The following is a 21,580-nucleotide window of genomic DNA, read 5'->3' on the forward strand; positions in this document are numbered from 1 at the left end:
CAAGGAACTTATATAGATTTTAGATGAACAAAACACAGTGGCCGGATGCGTAGTTAATTCCAAAGCTTTCAGGGCAACCAATCGAAGTTGATAATTTCCCAAACCTTCAATAGCCACAGCAATCTGTATAATTTTAATTTCATCAGAGAAAGTTTAAAGAAAATAATAATGATTGGGGGCAGATGAACCCTCTGACACGATGATATTCGCCACTGAAGTTTAGTGGCATGGGGGCCAATAGTAGAATATGATAGTTTTTGGCACGCATATATATATATATATATATATATTCATTTCAACTGGCCATATTATACTATTTGTATACAAGTATCACATGTAGGCTATTTCATCATGATGGATAAATTGCTATCATCTAGAAAAAGTGTTGCTAGTACTTCAAACAACGAGGAATCAGGGCAAAATACACCAAAAGGAATGGCCATAATGATCTTGGATAGATTCTAGGAATAGACAACGAACTAGCTGTGCACTACAGAAGCTATTATCAATTAAGAAGCTCACTACTTAGGCATACGGAAAAACAGCTAAGAAAGTGACATGGTTTATTTTATGACAAGGAAATCTGTTAAGATATCAAAGGGAAGCAATACACTTTAATATCAAACAAGTGAAATCAGAGCCCGTTGGTTATACAGAAAAAAGTCATCAAGCCAGAATTGGTGTCTTAACAACAGTATCCCATGAGAAAATTGAAAAGTTTTATATTTCTTTTCTCATCTGTAATACTGATAATAATGATGATATTTTTACTTTCTATCTATCTTTTTCGTCATGTCGGTTATCATTTTATTATAATTATCGTTCTTCTCCTCTATTATCATTCTTTACAATAGAAACTATTGTTCAATCTGACAACAGAAAAAACCCTCGTCACAGTGCATCAATCTGTACCGTACACTACTCTTTCAAAACCAACATTTAGGAATGCTGAAGGCAGAGTTACAACTAATTCATACTCCTATTACCAAACCACGCACAGTTTGGCCACTGGTGTATTCTTCACTTTCAACCAATAATGATAGAAAATTAAACAGTAAGTAGGCAATTTGTCTTCAAAAGTATTCATTTGTGTCAATTTAGAATAGAAGTACGCAATTTCTGAATTTGTTTGTTAACTAATAATAAATATTTCCAGTAAAGTTAAACTAACTTATCACAAATATAATGATTTAAAGGCTAAATTTACAAAGACGACTAATTGGACAAATTTGAGTATGAAATTCTATACAAACTATAATTTTAGAAGTATTAGGAAAATTGGTTAAAGTTCGAAAAGTTTCTTCAGGGTCGGATCTGATTTGTAACTATCTGTGTAATTAGTTTTTTGGGTGATCTTTGTGCATTGTGAGGATATCAGAGAAGAGAAAGAGATTTTGTATGATGAAACATACAAAACATATTGTATTAGAATAAGAGAGGGAGAAAGAATATATAGAAATAGAGTTTAGGGTTAATAGAAGATTGTTTTCCAATAATTAATTATTCACTTCAAGAATTCTCTACTCTATAAGTCAAGAATTTAATGGTGATCCTAAAGACACTTAAATTTTTAGCTTAATGTGAAATAGACTTTTAACTATAACAAAATCAAATCAATGAGAGACCACTACTTATTTATTCAAAGTTAATCTTTCTATTATCGAACACCACGCTCATTGCTCATCCTAATTCCTCCTAGTGATTGCCTACATGCATCACATTCATTTCCTTGCGTTCACGCAATGTTGATTAGAAACAGGATCACAAAAACACGGGAGAAACAACAATGAAAACAAAATCAAAAACCGAAATCAAAATCATATATTCTGATTTACAAATGAGAAGTTATTAAGGAATATATCACTAATTATTGATATTATTAATTATTATATAACTTAATTAGTTATTAAAGAAATTGTATATAAATTATTATATGATATAATTAGTTATTATGTAACATAATTAGTTGATTGAATAGACATGATTATGTTTTATATTCTTTTCTGAAGTTACAATTTTGTTTATATATATATATATACTCCGAATTCATTCTATTTGAAACCAATATCTTTATTCTGGTCATGGTATCGTAGCATGATCTTGGTGTTCTTGATTATCAAAATTTTCATATATTCTAAAAACACCAATACTGTCATGGTAGACGATTCGAATGGTTTTGGATCGGATATCAAAACCACTGATCCCTCACACCCGTTCTATATTCATCATTCAGATCAACCAGACAATCTCTTGGTTCATATCAAATTAAATGACATCAACTATCAATCCACGAAAAACATGACAAAATCCCATGAAGTATATCATTCAACTTCTTCTAGTGCAGTACAAAGATTCATTGTGGAGCACATCCAAAAATTAGCTCAAGCAATCAATGCATTAAATCAAAATAATTTTGGTAATATTGACGCGTACGCGAATGTCACAGGTTTGATTCCATTAACTCTTGTGTCTGTTAATTCTAGTAGCGTAAGTTCTTGGATTTTGGATATCAACGCCACAAATCACATTGTTTCCCATATGTCTCTTTTAAATGAACCCAAATCTTCCATACAAGTGTCAATTTACCGAATGGTGCTACAACACAAGTCACACACACTGTCACCGTTATTTTTAATGCCAAACTCACACTTAAAAATGTCCTACGTGTCCCATCTTTTAACTTGAACTTGGTTTCAGCTAGCAAACTCACAAAATGCCTAAATTGTTGCATTTTATTCTTTCCTGAATTTTGTATTTTGCAGGACTTGGTTTCGGGGAAGATGATTGGCTTGGGTAGACAGTGTGGTGGTCTATACTACATGCATTCATCAAAGAATAAATCGACTATTTTCCATGTCTCTCAGTCGTCCAACTTATGACATTTACGTTTGGGACATCCCTCTTTTTCTCGTTTTTAATTAATGTGACATTTACTCCCTAATCATCTTAAATAACTAGGAAATAGTTGTACAATTTTTCCAAAGGCTAAGTAGACAATCATGCCTTTTCCCAAAAGCTCAATAACCACAAAATTTCTTTTTTCACTTTTACATTGTGATGTCTGGGATCCTCATAAATTCCTACACACATTGGTTTGCGTTACTTTCTTACTGTTGACAATTTTTCTCGTTGCACATGGATTTTTCTCATACATCATAAATCAGAGACACAATTTTTATTAACTAATTTCATACAATTCGTCACGACTCAATTTTTTGCTCCGACCAGTCTGTTAAAGATTCATCCGTCAGAGGGAATTATTACATGAATTTTAGCATCATTCAGTTATCAAGTTCAACATGTTCTATGCTACTTTTATTGAATGTTGGGCCTTGTGTCAACAATACATATTATTTCCATAAAAGCTTATTAGTATTCCCAAGTCAAAGTTGAAGGAAACTTAAAAGCTCGGTCAACCATTATCGATTACATAGGCCTCATATTACTGCTTCAACCAAACTATTTCATTCTATATGGCAACGACTATGCCACTTATCTCAACGCTCGACAAAAATTATTGTTTTATCTACTTGGCAACGACTATGTCGCCTACTTCTCCAACTCAGCAAACAACGTCTTCTCTCTCTCCACGACTTCACCCTCTACTTTGGCAAGGTTGGCCTTTCCCGCCTCCAACTCGGCTTTCAATGCGGCCACCTCTTTCTTCGCCTCGTCAACCTCAATACTAACTTGACACATTTTTTCATCAAGCGACCCCATTGCTTCCAGCGTATCCTGTATTGAACTAGAAGATTCGTTCAACTCGGCTTTCAGTTTGGCCACCAGTGGTTGAGTTTCTCTCTAGCTCTTCTCCCAGCGTCCGGTTGACCACCAGTGAGTGACTCAGCATTTTTGCCAGCTTAGCCACCAAGTCACTCGTTGAGACGACCGCTAGGATGCTCTGCTCTTCGGGAGTCATACCTATTTGAATGCCTTGGGACTCAGAACAAGCTTTGTGAAATCTATAAAGCAATAAGGCAGTAGTAAACCTTTCAACGTTCATGATCATTGCTATTTATAGGAGAGAGAAATAAGTGTGCGTTACTTAGCACCGTTGGATCATTTTTAATCCAAAGGCTCATCATACTCGACAATTGAAACGACACAAATTGTCAGCCATTAGATCAAACAGTGCTCATTGAATGAAATTTTGAAAAAAATAATGTTACATCTTTGACAAACATTAAATGTGCTCAACAATCACATCATCTCGTCTCGGGGCACCCAACGGTCACATCTCAACTCCTCGATCAGTACCGAACAAACTAATCTCGGTCTCGGTGACCGATTGATCGTGTCAAAGAACATTTGAAGGTAGTTAATAAATGGAAGCAACGACAATTACCAGAGTATTTAATAGGTCATAATCACGTCCCAGATTATGCGGAAAATATCTATGAGAAATAAGCTAAATACTTATTAACTGAAAGATATTAAAGATATTCTTCATATATACCAACATTATACATAAGTGTGTAACTAATATTCAACCCATTACAGCAAGGACCCATGACCAACATTATAAATAAACCTTTCACAGAGGTGTAAGGTACACTTTATCAATTTACAAATATACATTTTTTACACAAAGTACTTACTTGATTGTTGAAGTACCTTTTTCAGATTAACCCCGATCCAACACCAGCATATTAGGAAAGAAACTCGAAAGAAGAAACGAAGAGATCACCAACATATCAACAATTACACAACCAATTTTAATTTTAGATACTATCTATGTCCTCTTAAACAAATTGGATGAGGAGATAAAATGGTACCTAATAAGCTAAAAATAGTAGCTCAATGTTACAATCAACAATGTATTTGACTTTACTCCAACCTTTACACTTGTATTTAAATTAATCATACTTATACTTGCTTGTAGTTACTACTCACGAAGACATCAAACACTCTTAAATGGAGATGAAAAGTGTATTTTTTTTTTTAACGAAGACATCAAACACTCTTAATGAAGGCTCAAACTTTTGCAACTGGGGTTTTGGATCGGAGCGTTCAAGAAGAGAACCATGTCAGACATAGTGAAGCAACTGTTGGCAAAGCCGATCCAATTGGCTGACCAAGTGACCAAGGCAGCGGAAGAGGCCAGTTCCTCTTTCAAGCAAGAGTGCTTAGAATTCAAATCCAAGACCGAAAAACTCGCCGGCCTTCTTCGACAAGCAGCACGTGCCAGCTCCGACCTCTACGAGCGTCCCACGCGGCGCATAATCGCCGACACCGAACTCGTCCTCGACAAGGCTCTATCTTTGGTCCTGAAATGCGGCGCCGACAGCCTCATGAAGCGCGTGTTCAGCATCATTCCGGCGGCGGCGTTTCGCAAGATGTCGTCCCAGCTCGAGAATTCCATCGGGGACGTGTCGTGGCTCCTCCGGGTTTCGGCTCCGGCGGAGAATCGCGGTGACGAGTATATCAGCCTCCCTCCGATCGCCGCGAACGACCCCATTTTGGGCTTCATTTGGGGGGAGCTGGCGACCCTCCAGAAAGGCTCTCTCGGCGACCGATCTGTCGCAGCCGCCTCGCTCGTTTCGCTAGTACGTGACAACGACCGGAATGGGAAGTTGATAATCGAGGAAAGTGGGGTTGGACCCTTGTTGAAGCTGATAAAGGAGGGTAAAAAAGAGGGTCAAGAGAACGCCGCCAGGGCTATTGGGCTTCTGGGCCGTGACCCTGAGAGCGTGGAGCTTATGATCCTTGCCGGGGTGTGCTCTGTGTTCGCCAAAGTTCTGAAAGAAGGTCCCATGAAAGTTCAAGCTGTGGTTGCCTGGGCCGTGTCTGAGTTGGCAGCTAAGTACCCAAAATGTCAAGATCTTTTCGCTCAGCATAATATCGTTCGCTTGCTTGTAAGTCATCTTGCTTTTGAAACCGTTCAGGAGCATAGTAAATACGCAATTGTTAGCAACAAACCCACATCAATCCATGCTGTTGTGATGGCTAGTAATAATTCTAATGGCAATACTTTGAAAAAGGAGAGTGAATATGAGGACAAGTTTATGCAAAGTCGCATGCAGCATCCCTTAGGTGATAAGTCCACAAATCAGATGCTTAAAGTGGTTACAAGTACCATGGCAATGCATGCTGCCAACAAGCAGCAGCAACAGTTAAGTCAAGACAATGAAGGGACTCAGAACTCACAGGGTGCTCCGCCAAAGGCCAATGGGAATAGTAATGGCAAGCAGAGCCATCAGTCCCACCAGCAAAGCTATACCTACTCTGGAATTAACATGAAGGGAAGGGAACTGGAGGACCCTGAGAATAAGGCTTACATGAAAGCAATGGCAGCAAGAGCCCTCGGGCAGCTCGCCAAGGGCAACGTAGCCATTTGTCGGAGCATCACTGAATCGAGGGCTCTGTTGTGCTTTGCCATTCTCCTTGAGAAAGGGTCTGAAGATGTGAAGTACGATTCTGCCTGCAGTGAAGGAGATAACGGCAGTGGCAGAAAAAGACGCAGAATTGAGAAGATCAGCTTTCAAACCCAACTCTCCCGCTTGCAAGGCAATTGTTGATCAAGTGCTTAAGATCATTGAGAAGGAAGATACAAAACTCCCGATTCCTTGCATAAAGGCTATAGGAAATTTGGCAAGGACATTCGGGGCAACGGACACAAGGATAATTGGTCCCTTGGTCCGGCTTCTTGATGAAGGAAGGCCAGAGGTGTCAAGGGAAGCAGCAATCTCTCTCACAAAATTTGTCTCCACGGAAAACTACCTCCGTTTTGATCACTCCAAGGCTATTATAAGTGCTGGTGGTGCAAAGCACTTGGTCCAGCTTGTGTATTTTGGAGAACAGACAGTTAAGATTTCAGCACTAGTTCTGCTCTCCTACATTGCATTGTATGTGCCAGACAGTGAGGAACTTGCTAGGGCCGGGGTTCTTGGAGTGCTTGAATGGGCTTCCAAGCAACCTAATGTGACGCAGGATGAAAACATCGAGGCTTTGTTGCAGGAATCCAAAGGTTGGCTGGAGCTTTATCAGTCTAGAGGTTCAATTCAAGAGGATTCCAAAAAGAACATCAATAGGAACAGTTAGTAATTCATTGGTGTGGTTGTGAGGTTTGTCAATCATTCGTGTCTAATCAATTGTTCTTGTGAGTGTACATACAATCAAATGCCTTATCCAATTGTTCAGATTTGTTTTCAACTATAAAGAGAATTGTTTGCCTAAACCATTTGTTCTAACTTTCCTTTCTACCTCTCAAGTTGACCCTCTCATAGAAATTGTAACCGATGAAAACAGTTATAAAGTTATACTTTGTAATCGTGCCTTCGTAAACAGTCTACTGTTGCTCTTTTCTAATGGAAAAGTAAAGTGTACAGCTGAACTTTTTTCCTCTGGGTTAGTCAGCTACAAAACGCTACCTCCGTTGCCTCTGGGTTGTAGTAGTAGCAAATTTTTGTTTTCTACAATGGCCATTACACGTAATTTTCATAACGAAGGGCCTGTTAGTCTAATTAAAGCACTGAGGCTGATACATGCATGTTCTAAAGATGTTCCATTTTCCAACTGTCAAGGAACTTATATAGAATTTAGATGAACAAAACACAGTGGCCGGATGCGTAGTTATCAAGTTTAGAAGGAATAATATTTTCTTCTATTTAAATTATGAGGTCATTAGACCTATATATACATGAGAGCTTGCTAGTTATTTTAGGAAATATGGACAACTAATTCTAGAGAAACAAATCCCTATGATTGTGGGATTGTTTCTAAATACATAATCCTAATATTAATAGTAAGATACAGCTGTGATACAAAATAAAAATATAATAAGGATAAAATATAAAACTTCCTAAACAGTTTTGACACTCCCCCTCAAGCTGGTGAATAGATGTTCTCCATTCCCAGCTTGGATATAATTCTTTCAAAGTTACTGCAGTTCAGTCCTTTGGTGAGTATGTCTGCAAGTTGACTCTGAGTGGACACATATGGGGTGCAAATCAAGCCACTGTCTAACTTTTCCTTGATAAAATGTCTGTCCACCTCGATATGTTTAGTTCTATCATGTTGTACTGGGTTGTGGGCTATGCTAATTGCAGATTTATTGTCACAATATAACCTCATAGGTTCATCCCATCTTATCTTCAAGTCTTCCAATATAATCTTCAGCCATAGAAGTTCACATATTCCTTGGGCCATTGCTCGAAATTCTGCTTCAGCACTTGATCTAGCTACTACACTTTGTTTTTTACTCTTCCAAGTCACTAGATTTCCACCAAGGAAGGTGCAGTATCCAGTAGTTGATCTCCTATCCACAACTGACTCTGCATAATCTGCATCCGTGTATGCTTCAAGACGAACACTTTTGTTTCGTTTGAACAAAATCCCTCTTCCTAGAGTCCCTTTTAAATACTGCACAATTCTAAGGGCAGCTTGCAAATGTGCCTCCTTTGGTTGGTGCATAAATTGACTGACTAGACTCACAGCAAAAGCAATGTCTGGCCTAGTGTGAGATAAGTAAATAAGCCTGCCCACGAGTCTTTGGTACATTTCCTTGTCCACGGCATTATCCTCCTCCGCACTTCCCAACTTTATATTTGGATCAACTGGAGTACTTGCTGGTTTGCAGGCTGTCTTTCCTGTTTCTCTAAGCAAGTCAGTAATATATTTTTGTTGAGATATGAAGATTCCTTTCTTGGAATGGGCCACTTCAATTCCCAAAAAATATTTAAGTCTCCCTAATGTCTTAATTTCAAATTCCGTGGCAAGACATTGACTTAACGTTTGCTGCTCCTCTTTGTCATCTCCAGTTATTATAATATCATCTACATACACCAATAATATTGTTACTCCTCCTGAAACTGAATGTTTAATAAATAAAGTGTGATCTCCTTGGCTCTGTTTGTAGCCCAAACTTGTCAAAACTTTGGTGAATCTTCCAAACCATGCTCTTGGGGATTGTTTCAGCCCATATAGAGCCTTTTTTAGCTTACAAACGGTTCCAGCAGCAACCTGTCCATCATAGCCAGGGGGCAACTCCATGTATATTTCTTCTTTAAGGTCTCCATGTAGGAATGCATTCTTCACATCGAACTGCTGCATATCCCAATCATGATTTGCTGCTAATGACAATATTACTCTGACCGTGTTCATCTTAGCAACCGGAGCAAATGTCTCCAAGTAATCCACTCCATAGGTTTGAGTGAATCCTTTGGCTACTAACCTTGCCTTGTAACGCTCAATAGTCCCATCAGCCCGATACTTTACAGCGTATACCCACTTACACCCTACTGGTTTTTTTCCAGTTGGTAAGGTGACAAGCTCCCAGGTCCTGTTCTTGTTTAGTGCCTCCATTTCCACATCCATGGCTTGTTTCCATTTCCTGTCAGATAATGCTTCAGATACAGAGGAAGGTGTGGGTGTAGAGTTTAAGTTTGTGAGAAAGGTTTTATGGGTAGGAGAGAATTTTTCAAAGGATAGGAAATTTGATAGAGGGTAAAGTGGCTGTTGGGTGCAGGTTTTGGTTCCCTTTCTAAGGGCAATAGGAAGATCCAGGTTTTGATCCTCCTGTGCTTCTGAATTTTCCAAAATAAACTCATTAGAATTATTGGAATTTCTAGGATTAGAAACTGTTACCTCATGTAAAGATGGTAGGTTGGATTCTTGGACATGGATAGATTCTGGAATGACCTTTCCTCTTCTTGAATATACCAGATTTTTTCCGAATTTCCCACCACCATTAGGTGCAGATTCAGCTGCTGATTCAGGTGCCTGTTCAGGAGCTGATTCAGGTCTTGCTGCTGGTTCAGGTGCTTGTTTTGTTCTTGTCTCAGTTTCAGGGACAGCAATGCTATTTGTCCCAATTTCAGGTCCAAATGCCATATTTGGAAGCATGAGAGGCTCATCTTCCTCTCTTACATTCTCCCCTTGAAGATGAGGCTGGAAGTAGCTCTCTTGTTCGTTGAATGTGACATCCCTTGACACAAAGAATCTCTTTGACGGGGGGTGAAAACACTTGTATCCTTTTTGTGTGGTTGAGTACCCTAAGAATACACATTTGACAGCCCTAGGGTCCAACTTTCCCCTTTCATTACTATGAACATGCACAAAGGATACACACCCAAATATTCTAGGTTGGAGTTTATTTGTAGGGTTTAGGTGTGGGTAGAAGGAGGATAGGACTTCCATGGGGCTTTTTGATGCTAAGATTTTAGAGGGTAACCTATTGATTAGGTAGGTGGCCGTAAGAAGGGCTTCCCCCCAAAATTTCTTAGGGACATGATTTTGAAAAAGTAGAGCTCTAGTTTGGTCTAATAAGTGCCCATTTTTTCTTTTTGCAATCCCATTCTGTTGGGGTGTGTTAACACATGAAGACTCATGAATTATCCCTTCCTTTTGGCAAAAAGAGTTTAGCACCAGGTTAAAGTAGTCCTTAGCATTATCAGACCTAATTCTCTTGATATTAACTCCAAATTGATTTTTAATCATAGACACAAACTGAACAAAAATGGAGCTAACCTCAGATTTATGTTTCAATAGGAAAACCCAAGTCACCCGTGTACAATCATCTATGAAGGTTAAAAACCACTTAGCACCTGAGATATTAGGAATATTAGCAGGACCCCAGACATCAGTATGGATAAGAAAAAAAGGGAAAGGACTCATTTTATTACTAATGGGAAAAGGTACACGCTTGTGTTTCGCAAGCTCACACACCTCACAATGGAGACTCTCCACATTTAAATTCTGAAACAAGGAAGGGAAGAGCACTTTTACAACTTGAAATGAAGGGTGTCCTAGCCGACAATGATATAGTTGAGCTTTCTCTTTACTGGTCATGGTGGATTCAGATATGAGAGAGTGACTATTGATACCAAGATTAGGATCCTCCATGTAGTATAGGCCATTCCATTCTCTAGCATGTCCAATCGTCCTCCCTGAGTTTTTGTCCTGAAATACACAATAGTTGTTATGAAAAACAACGTTACAAGAGAGATCTTTTGTGAGTTTCTGTACAGAAATCAGATTGGTGGACAATTTAGGGACATGAAGGACATGTTTTAATGTTATAGATGGGCTTATTTGGACTTCTCCTTGACCTGCGGCAGTTATACATGTTCCATCTGCTGTGGAAATTTTCTTGTTGCTAGGACATGGGATATATGTGGAGAAGTATTTAGGTAGAGGGGTCATATGGTCAGTAGCACCTGAATCTAGTATCCAGAAATGAGTAAAGGGTGTATCTGAAGCAGTAAGTCCAAAAGAAAATGGAAACTTACCAGAATATGTTAAGGAGCACATACCTGAGGGCTTCTCCAATTTACTAAGGAAGGACCTTACCCTTTCTATCTCTTCATGATTCAGCTGGACAGATTCTTCTCCTTGTCCATTAACAATGTGTGCTTGTCTTTGTCCTTCCCTTTTTGGAGGGCCTCCTTTCTGGCCCCATTCTCTGCTTGGGGGTTTTCCATGTAATTTCCAGCACTTTTCCCTTGTGTGGCGCGGCTTGTTGCAGTAGGTACACCAGACTTCCTCCTGTTTTTTCTCTATATTGGAAAACCTGCTTTTCTTCTGGTTAGTTAGCATGGTTGTTCCTCCTTCAGCTTTCATTGCTGAGCTTTCAGTAGTTGGGGTCTCCAACATCAGTCCTCTCCTGCTTTCTTCACTTCGAATAATGGCTACCACTTCATTAAGCCCTGGGACTTTCTCTTTTCCCAAGATTTGGATTCGAACCTGATCATATTCAGGATTCAGGCCTACCAAGAAATCATAGACTCTATCTTGTTCAATATACTCCTTAAGGATTGCTGAGTCTTCTGAACATTTTGCTTTTATAACTCGGTAGTGATCCAATTCCATTCATAGGGACTTGAGTTGATTGGCATATTCTGTAACAGATTTGTTTCCCTGCTTGGCAGCCACGGTTTTCACTTTTACATCATATATTTGAGCAGCATCCTTGGCCTTAGAATAGGTTTGTTCTACTGCCTCCCAAATTTCCTTTGCTGATTTAAGGAACATGCAGGTATCACTGATTTCTGGGACCATTGAATTCCACAGCCATGCCATGATCATGGAGTCTTCTTCATCCCATGATTTGAACTTGGCATCCTGTTCATCAGGGGCCATATCAGTCAGGTGACTGACCTTTCCTTTTCCTTTCAAGATGGTTCTAATGAGTTGAGACCATTTGAGATAATTTTTTCCATTTAATCTATAAGCAGAATGAACATTCTGCAATTCTCCAGCAGTTTGGAATCTGTCCCCAATAGGATTCACGATCTCAGTGATCTCAGCCATCACAGTGATGAACAGTAGCGGCGGTGAACAGTAACCGTGATGAACAGTGCGTGGTGAACAGTAACCGCGGTGAACAGTAGCCGCGGTGAAGGCTACACAGCAATGAAGGCTGCGATTAGGCCAAGGTTGTGCAGCAATGAAGGCTGCAGCAAGGCTCAATGTTGTGCAGCAATGACGGCTGCAACTTAGGGTTTTCAGGCACGGTCAGAGACTCCTAAAGATCAGGAGCTCTGATACCATATCAAGTTTAGAAGGAATAATATTTTCTTCTATTTAAATTATGAGGTCATTAGACCTATATATACATGAGAGCTTGCTAGTTATTTTAGGAAATATGGACAACTAATTCTAGAGAAACAAATCCCTACGATTGTGGGATTGTTTCTAAATACATAATCCTAATATTAATAGTAAGATACAGCTGTGATACAAAATAAAAATATAATAAGGATAAAATATAAAACTTCCTAAACAGTTTTGACAGTAGTTAATTCCAAAGCTTTCAGGGCAACCAATCGAAGTTGATAATTTCCCAAACCTTCAATTGCCAAAGCAATCTGTATAATTTAATCAGAGAAATTTTAAAGAAAATAATAATGATTGGGGGCAGATGAACCCTCTGACAGGATGATATTCGCCACTGAATTTTAGTGGCATGGGGGCCAATAGTAGAATATGATAATTTTTGGCACGCATATATTCGTTTCAACGGGCCATATTATATTATTTGTATACAAGTATCACATGTAGGCCATTTCATCATGGTGGATAAATGGCCATCATCTAGAAAAAGTGTTGCTAGTACCTCAAACAACGAGGAATCAGGGCAAAATACAGTAAAAGGAATGGCCATAATGATCTTGAAAAGATTCTATATTATCAATTAAGAAGCTCACTACTTAGGCATACGGAAAAACAGCTAAGAAAGTGACATGGTTTATTTTATGACAAGGAAATCTGTTAAGATATCAAAGGGAAGCAATACACTTTAATATCAAACAAGTGAAATCAGAGCCCGTTAATTATACAGAAAAAAGTCATCAAGCCAGAATTGGTGTCTTAACAACAGCATCCCATGAGAAATTGAAAAGTTCTGTATTTCTTTTTTCATCTGTAATACTGACAATAATGATATTTTTACTTTCTATCTATCTTCTTCGTCACATCGTTTATCATTTTATTATAGTTTTCTTTCTTCTCCTCTATTCTCATTCTTTATAATAGAAATTATTGTCCAATCTGACAACAGAAAAAACCCTCGTCGATCGCACTGGGTAGTTCGTGATGGGGGAGGGCCATCAGTTCGGCTAAGTGCATCAATCTATACCCTACACTACTCTTTCAAAACCAACATTTAGGAATGCTGAAGGCATAGTTACAACTAATTCATACTCCTATTACCAAACCTCGCACAGTTTGGCCACTGGTGTATTCTTCACTTTCAACCAACCAATAATATGATAGAAAATTAAACAGTAATTAGGCAATTTGTCTTCAGAAGTATTCATTTGTGTCAATTTAGAGTAGAAGTATGCAATTTATGAATTTGTTTGTTAACTAATAATAAATATTTCCAGTAAAGTTAAACTAAATTATCACAAATATAATTATTTAAAGACTAAATTTACAAAGACGACTAATTGGAGAATGAAATTCTATACAAACTATACTTTTAGAAGTATTAGGAAAATTTGTTAAAGTTCGAAAAGTTTCTTCAGGGTCGGATCGGATTTGTAACTATCTGTGTAATTAGTTTTTTGGGTGATCTTTGTGCATTGTGAGGATATCAGAGAAGAGAAAGAGAGGGAGAAAGAATATATACAGAAATAGAGGGGCATAACCTAACTGTTCTCGAACCTAACAACCCATGCATGACACTCAATATTACCTAACATCCCCTTATTATGATAAGATTAACAACCATCATAAGTTTATTTTTGAATCTATGAAAGGAAGCACCGGATACAGGTTTGGTAAGAAAATCAACGACTTGAAATTCTGCAGGGAGAAGCACCGGCTAAAGAAGTTTTCTTTGGACTCGCACAAATTGTTGATAAGCTTTGAACCTATCACTATAACTAGATTTTTGAATGATCTTTACAGTTGAATATTAATAACTCTTCTAGAAGATTCAAAATTAACCTTTTCTGAGAACTGTTCCAAGATTATTGCTAACAGATAGAAGGTTGTTTTCCGATAATTACTTATTCATTCCAAGAATTCTCTACTCTGTAAGTCAAGAATTTAATGGTGAAATGGACGTTTAACTATAACAAAATCAAATCAATGTGATACCAATCTTTCTATTATCAAACACCACGCTCATTGCTCATTGCTGATCCTAATTCCTCCTAGTGATTGCCTACATGCATCGCATTCATTTCCTTGCGTTCACGCAATGTTGATTAGAAACAGGATCACAAAACCACGGGAGAAACAAGAACGAGACAAAAAATTCAAAAACCGAAATCAAAATCATATATTCCTATTTCCAAATGAGAAGTGTTCCACGCACCTGAAATCTGAATCCAACGTGGTGATTCTGCAACATCCCGCATGACTCCTCTAACGTACATTACCATGACACCTACGAGAAAAAAAAATGAAATAAAAACTATAACAAACAAGTAGTTTTTATCTTTTTTTTTCAAATAAGGAATGGGAATTAAGGTGAGGATTTTGGAGTATGGAAGATCGAAGAGGATCCAACTAACTTTTGAAAATTCTACTATTTTGGGAACAAAATAGGTGTAGAGGTTCCACATCGATGATTTGGTTGTGTCATGGGATCCTACTACGAAGACAGTTCTACCATTCGTTCAAATTTTCAGGCTTCACGGCCTTTGCCTGAAACGTTTCCGTTTAGGCTGCTTCTTTCTGCACTCCATAGGTTCTTGCTGCACCATAGTAATTGTGTAACTATATTTTTGTCCTTCAGTTAAAAAATTAAATAAATCCTAAAATTTCACTTAGGTTTTTCATCCTACCGCTTGTTCTCATTTTTCTCACAAGTGTACCCCCAAACACTTCATTCACCCAGCATGACATAATTCGGATTATATAATCCGGAACTAACTATTTTAATTCCGGAGAAATATTTTTGGAATTACAAAATTGATGTGGGTGCAGCAAGAACCTATGGGGTGCAGCAAGAAGCAACCTTTTGTTTATATCATTCTTACTCAAGGCAATTACTTTTTGCACCCGATCATTTGCTTCCTGACGAAATTTTAAAAACCCAACTATGCCCTTGTCTTCTTTAATTAGAAAAGTTGTGAAGGTTTCTTTGGAAAAACTGTGACGGTGGAGCTTTGAGTTGGTTTTCTTCATTGGTGGTGCTTTGAGTTGCATAAGAGGTGGATTTACAGTGATGGTGGTGCATTGTTGTGAGGTAAGAACCGATAAGGTGCTTCTTTATCGCATTTTGTTCGAGCTCAGCTAGTGACGGATACCGATATCCGGAAGTGTTTTTTAACGTTACGGATGTAAGCGTTCGTAAGTGAGTAACATTTTCTGCACCATATCACTGCATTACGGATATAATTATCCGTAATTGTATTTTGAATTATGGATATCCATATCCGTAGTTGTATTTAGAATTATGGATATCCATATCCGTAGTTGTATTTTGATATCCATATCCGTAGTTGTATTTTGAATTATGGATATCCATATCCGTAGTTTATTTCTGAATTATGGATATATATCCGGAATAGATGATTATTTCTGAATTCATGTTGTTACTGGAGCGAGACATGTACGTGCATTGGTGTAGGTGTGAAGAGGTGTCGAATGTTGTGCAGGATATATTTTGGACACACCCAGATTCAGTAAAGTTAGTGAACTCATTTAATATTGTCATATTGATGGATAGTACGTACAAAACGAACAAGTATAGGATGCCTTTACTTGAGGTTGTTGGGATTACATCAACTGGTTTGACTTTTTCCGTTGCATTTTGTTTACTAGTAGCAGAAAAGGAAAACAATTTTTTGTGGGCCTTTGATAGACTTAAAGGATTGTTTTTTAGAATTGATTCATACCCTAGGGTGGTAGTATGTGATAGAGATATTGCCTTAATGAATGCAGTGGGAATTGTGTTTCCTGAAGCTTATAATTTGCTATGTCGATTTCACATTGATAAAAATGTGAAAGCAAAATGTAAAATGTTGGTGCATCCAAGGGAGGCTTGGGATCAAGTAATGCAAGCTTGGGGATCTGTTGTGGATTGTGATATTGTTGAGGCCTTTGAAGATCGTGTCAACGTTTTTCAAGTTGTTTGTTCTCCATGACCTATATTTGTTGATTATGTGATGGATACATGGTTACGTCCACACAAAGAAAAATTTGTGAAGACACGGACAGATAAGGTAATGCACTTAGGAAACACAACAAGTAATAGGGTTGAGGAGGCACACTAAAGCCTAAAGAGAATTCTTCAAAATTCTATGGGGGATTTATTTTTCTGTTGGGATTTGATCAATAAGATGATTATTTTACAACATAATGCAATCAAAGCTTCATTCCAAAAAAGTCTTAATGTGGTGGGACATCGATTTAAGGTTACTGCTTACAAAAAATTGTTAGGTTTTGTGTCAAAATATGCTTTGAACCTTATTTCTAAAGAGCTTGATAGGGTCAAATTAGTGGGGTTTGATAAAAATCGGTGTGGATGTACTCTTACATGTACTCATGGTCTTCCGTGTGCGTGTCAATTGGCTTCATTTGGTGTGGGTAGCATATCACTTAAATCAGTACATGTCATGTGGACTCGATTAAGCTTTGAAGATATTACAAGTGAACAATGCTCATCTGAGTTGTCAATTGACAAAGAGTTTGAGGTGATCGCGAAGCGGTTCAAAGAGTTAGATGTTGTAGGTAAGGTTAACATCAAAACTAAATTGCAAGAGATAGCCTTTTCAGAGAAGACATCTATTAACGCACCACATGCTAAGGTGAAAACAAAAGGTGCTGTAAAGATGGCTCGTCCTACGAAATTCATGAGATCAACTAAGCGAATGCCTTCTTATTTTGAAAATGTGGATTTCTTACACTCGCAAGAGGATAGTTGTTCGACTAAAAAATCTATGGAAGGACACTTTGATGGAATATGTGCCTTCATCTTCAAGTTTTGATGTAGTTGGCGGAAGCTTCAATGGTTGCAAGTGGAATAAGGCACTCCTAGGAGTTGTGTGAGCCTTAAAGGTGCATGAGGAGTAATGAGAGTTGGAGTGGTTCGGCCGTCTCCATTTGAAGGTGAGAGTTGGAAGACTAAAAGCCTATTCTAGAGAGAATTGGCAAGGGAGCAATTTGAATGGCACTTTGGCAGCATTTCATTACTCAAAATAGTCTTACAAAACATGACCCAAGCACCTCCTTATATAGGCTTGGAGGCTGGTCATTTGAAGAGCCAAATGTGACATGAATTACAAACCAAATGAAATGGAAATGACATCCTAAATAGTCACATGTTAAATGTGTGACCGGTCCTAACTCAAGTGACTCTTAGGTTGCTTATTTTGGTCTCAAAATGACCGTCCTAGGTTAGCTTTAGGTGTTTCTAGAATCCTAATCTAACCTAGGTTGGTTTAAAAGTTAAAACATCCTAATTACAAGCCAAACAATTTTTACAAGCAAATTCCTATGCTACTTGACTACAAAAATTAAAAGTCTACTCTACACTAGAGTTTATGGCATTTGAACATGTAAAAGAACGTCTTCTTGGATCCTCTTGGCCATAACTCTAAGGTTGACCCAAATCCACCCTTTGGTGGGCTTGCATGTGGGCTTGTGCTTGGGCCTCTTCCATCACACTTACCACAAATTCTACCACCAAAATCCATTCCTTTCTTTGATCAGTTCCCTGTTGGGTATCATCCATACATTCTTGCTGTTGTGGACGTTAAGGCTGATAGCCATTGTGGGTACCGTGTTGTTGCTGCCGAATTAGGCATGGGAGAGGAGTCATGGGCTGTTGTTCGAATGAATTTGTTAAAAGAACTAAGTGAATGGAGACAAAAATATGTTGAACTGTTTGGTGGTGATGAACTATGAATACTTGAAGAAGTCACTTCTAGTTGACCACATGTCTATGGTACGAATGACTAAGACCCTTTCATTTCTACTTTGCATTTCACCATTTAACTTTGTTCCTCAATTGAACTTGCAGGCATGAACAGATAAGTGGATGACAATTCCAGATATGGGATACGTTATTGCTAATCGATACAATGCTATTTTGGTTTCATTGTCCATGATACAATCATTGACTATTTTTCCGTTAAGAACCCAACCACCAAGTAACTTCACTCAACACCAAATCATTGCAATTGGGCACGTCCATGGAAATCATTTTGTCCAGGTATACCCAAAACGTCCATGTAAAGTGACTAATAGTGCTAACTTAAAACTTATATTATGTAACTTATATTTATTACTTTTATAGGTGAAGTTGAAAGTTGGTTGTCCTATTCCACCTACAGATATATTGTGGGCATCACATTGTTATCCTACAGCCCAATCTTGGTCAACATACTACACTAGCCAGATGCAAGTTTACACACAAATAATGTCCATTAGACGATATTTCTAATCTTAAACATTAGTAATAGATAAGTAATGTTGTTGTTTTGGGATGAATTTGTAATCTTAAACATTTGTAATATATAAGTATGTATTGACTACATTTGTGATGCATTTATGCATTAATATCTGTGATGTATTGACTACACAATGGTGCCTACAGATGAAATTATCCAGAACTCATATTTGTGCCTATGGATGAATATATTCGTAAACCAATATTTGTGCCTATGGATGGATTTATCCGTAACCTAGTATTTGTGTCTATGGATAAAAAAATCCGTAACCCAATATTGATGCTTATGGATAAAAAAATCCGTAAGTCATTAACATGTCTATGGATGGAGAAATTCGGAAGTCAATCAGGTGCCTATGGATATCAATATTCGAAACATATAAGTGTTAATAGTTAAAACCAGTACATGATTTTTTTAAATGCTCAGAACTTGACAATACTAAAATCCTTGACAATACTAAAATCCACATTCAATAATATTATAGATAAAGTTTAAATACGTCGTCATTATCCCTAATACATGCTCAATCAATAATATAGATAAGGTTCAAATACATAAAAAGGAATCCTAATACATTATCCCTAATACATGCTCAATCATTCCTACGTGAATGTCTCCTAACATATACAGTCCTATCATCAGTCGCTCCTCGTGCCAACATAATGGCTGCTTGTATGTCTTCCCAAACAGGGTTGCCCTCCACAACATCACTATAATTAAGTAATGGTTGCAATGTCTGTGTAATTCTACGACAAATACCCTACAAGCATGAATGTCATAGTATTAGAAAAAGATAACACAAATTAATACGTTAATAAAGTTACAAGCATACCATAGCAGGATGTGATTCCTCAGGGATGTGCTCCGTGGCCACGTGCATCTGAGGGTACCTGTAGAGGGCGTTCATCATCCTCCGCATGAATCACATATGGATGTGATACAGATCTAACCAACTCTTGACCAACTCAGGCGCACATGAGCTCCCCTACAGTATCTTGTTTCTTCATATGCATTTCCACGGTCAACACGGAGAGCTTGTACCAATAAATCAATGGTCGAATCTGCATCTAAGGTTTCCTGTCTGTAAAATTGTCCGACAATAGGTAAATGGAACAAATTTGACACATCATCAAGAGTGATGGTCATCTCCCCAACCGGTAAATGAAAGTTGTTAGTCTCTGCATGCCACCTCTCTACAAAACCACACAACAATCATCGGTCTAAAACCTCATAACTAGCCTGAAGCAGACCCCCTAAGCCACACATTTTTACGACAACCTCTATGCGCTCATGAGGTGCTCCTAACATATTTATCTTCCTCCCATGTGAAACGACCTTCAGCTCACCACGATCCTACAATAATCAACATATATCATCAATAAATACATACATACCAAATACAAGAAATTAATTTTCATTACTTACCAAACCATCCCATAACTGTCTGGATACATGATGTTCATAATTAATTAGTAACGACTTATCCACTGGCCCTCCTGGATAGCCTTCTTCATCAATTTCAAGTTCTTCTCCTTCAATATAATCTTCAAAGTGTTCATTTGAAACCGAAGTACTAGGACCACCCCGTCTTCTTCTCACTAATGCAGTTGGTTGCACACGGTCCAAATTAGAACTTCCTCCACCTCTAGTCCTTACCATCTTACTTTTCATAAAAATAACATTCAATCCAAAATTACAATGGAACACAAATAGTATAAAAGAACAAATTGTTGCGCTAACTACCTAACACAAATACATTCTCTCCGGGCTTCCTCTCCGTTCAAGGGTTCCTTCACGCCGTCGCAGCTGATGGTTTGCCGTCGAAATCAAACGGAACCAAAGGCTTGTTGTGCTTCCCTGCGAAAACCAAGAGGAAGCTGGTGCAGATGAGTTGCGGTTGCGGGTTGGGTGCAGAAGTGAGGGTTGGGTGCAGGTTTTTCATTCACATTCTTCACTTAACCTAATTTAATATTCATTAAGGGCATTTTTGTCTTTTCACGTCAATGATCAGGTGCCCGTTTGAATTGATCAGGTGCAGGGAGAATGTGCCCTTACTCAATTGCTTGCCATGTTGATCTGGGCCTACAATTGGTCAGAATTTTGGAAAATTCTTCTTGCACCATCACGCGTTTCTTTCTCCATCCTATACTTTGAAAAAATATTCAAACTATCCTTTGACTTTTTTTATTGAATATTTTGTTTAGTTCAAGAATATGTAATCTAGATATTTTTTATATTATAGAATTCGAAAGTTAAAATTTGTGATATCTTATTGTACCGGTCAGACCCCGGACGACCGAAGGCATGAATAAATAATGTCGAATAATAAATACGTGGCAAAGGCGTTACTATTCAACGTTGAACAGGTCAAAGCCACGTCGAAACACGTTCCCATAACATCAGGAAACCACTCCACACGACCTTAATTTTTTATTTTATTCATTCTTAAAAAAATAATTTTTAAACTAAACATTTTAAATTTATTAATTTTTTATTTTTATTTTGTAAAAACACATTTCTTTATTCATTAATTATATTTCTAACTATTTTAAACATTAAAAATATTTATTTTTTAATGCATTTAAAATTAAAATTATCAACAAAAAAATTTAATTTATTATTTTTTAATTTATTTTTGAAATGGTGCTAGATAGGGAAATAAAAAATAAAAGAGTGCTAGATAGGGAAATAAAAACAAAAGAGTGCGGGAAATAAAAACAAAAGAGTGCTAA

The 21,580-nt window shown here is 37.7% G+C and overlaps 2 protein-coding genes and 1 pseudogene across 2 annotated transcripts; all 3 read left to right on the forward strand.

Moving 5' to 3' along the window:
• The first annotated feature begins 4,876 nt into the window (after positions 1 to 4,876).
• Positions 4,877 to 7,177, forward strand: LOC137808466 (uncharacterized; annotated as a pseudogene).
• Positions 7,178 to 16,697: 9,520 nt separating this feature from the next.
• LOC137805700 (uncharacterized) lies at positions 16,698 to 18,303 on the forward strand. Its single transcript, XM_090300165.1, has 2 exons — positions 16,698 to 17,204; positions 18,109 to 18,303. The coding sequence occupies exons 1-2, from the start codon at positions 16,698 to 16,700 to the stop codon at positions 18,301 to 18,303; spliced, it is 702 nt and encodes a 233-aa protein (XP_090156291.1).
• Positions 18,304 to 18,451: 148 nt separating this feature from the next.
• LOC137805701 (uncharacterized) lies at positions 18,452 to 18,841 on the forward strand. The gene is made up of 2 exons (XM_068605637.1): positions 18,452 to 18,610; positions 18,695 to 18,841. Exons 1-2 carry the CDS (start codon positions 18,452 to 18,454, stop codon positions 18,839 to 18,841), a joined length of 306 nt encoding a protein of 101 aa, XP_068461738.1.
• Positions 18,842 to 21,580: the final 2,739 nt, after the last annotated feature.

This window comes from Phaseolus vulgaris, chromosome 3 (assembly GCF_051622355.1).
Source record: "Phaseolus vulgaris cultivar YP4 chromosome 3, ASM5162235v1, whole genome shotgun sequence".
Classification (NCBI taxonomy): domain Eukaryota; kingdom Viridiplantae; phylum Streptophyta; class Magnoliopsida; order Fabales; family Fabaceae; genus Phaseolus; species Phaseolus vulgaris.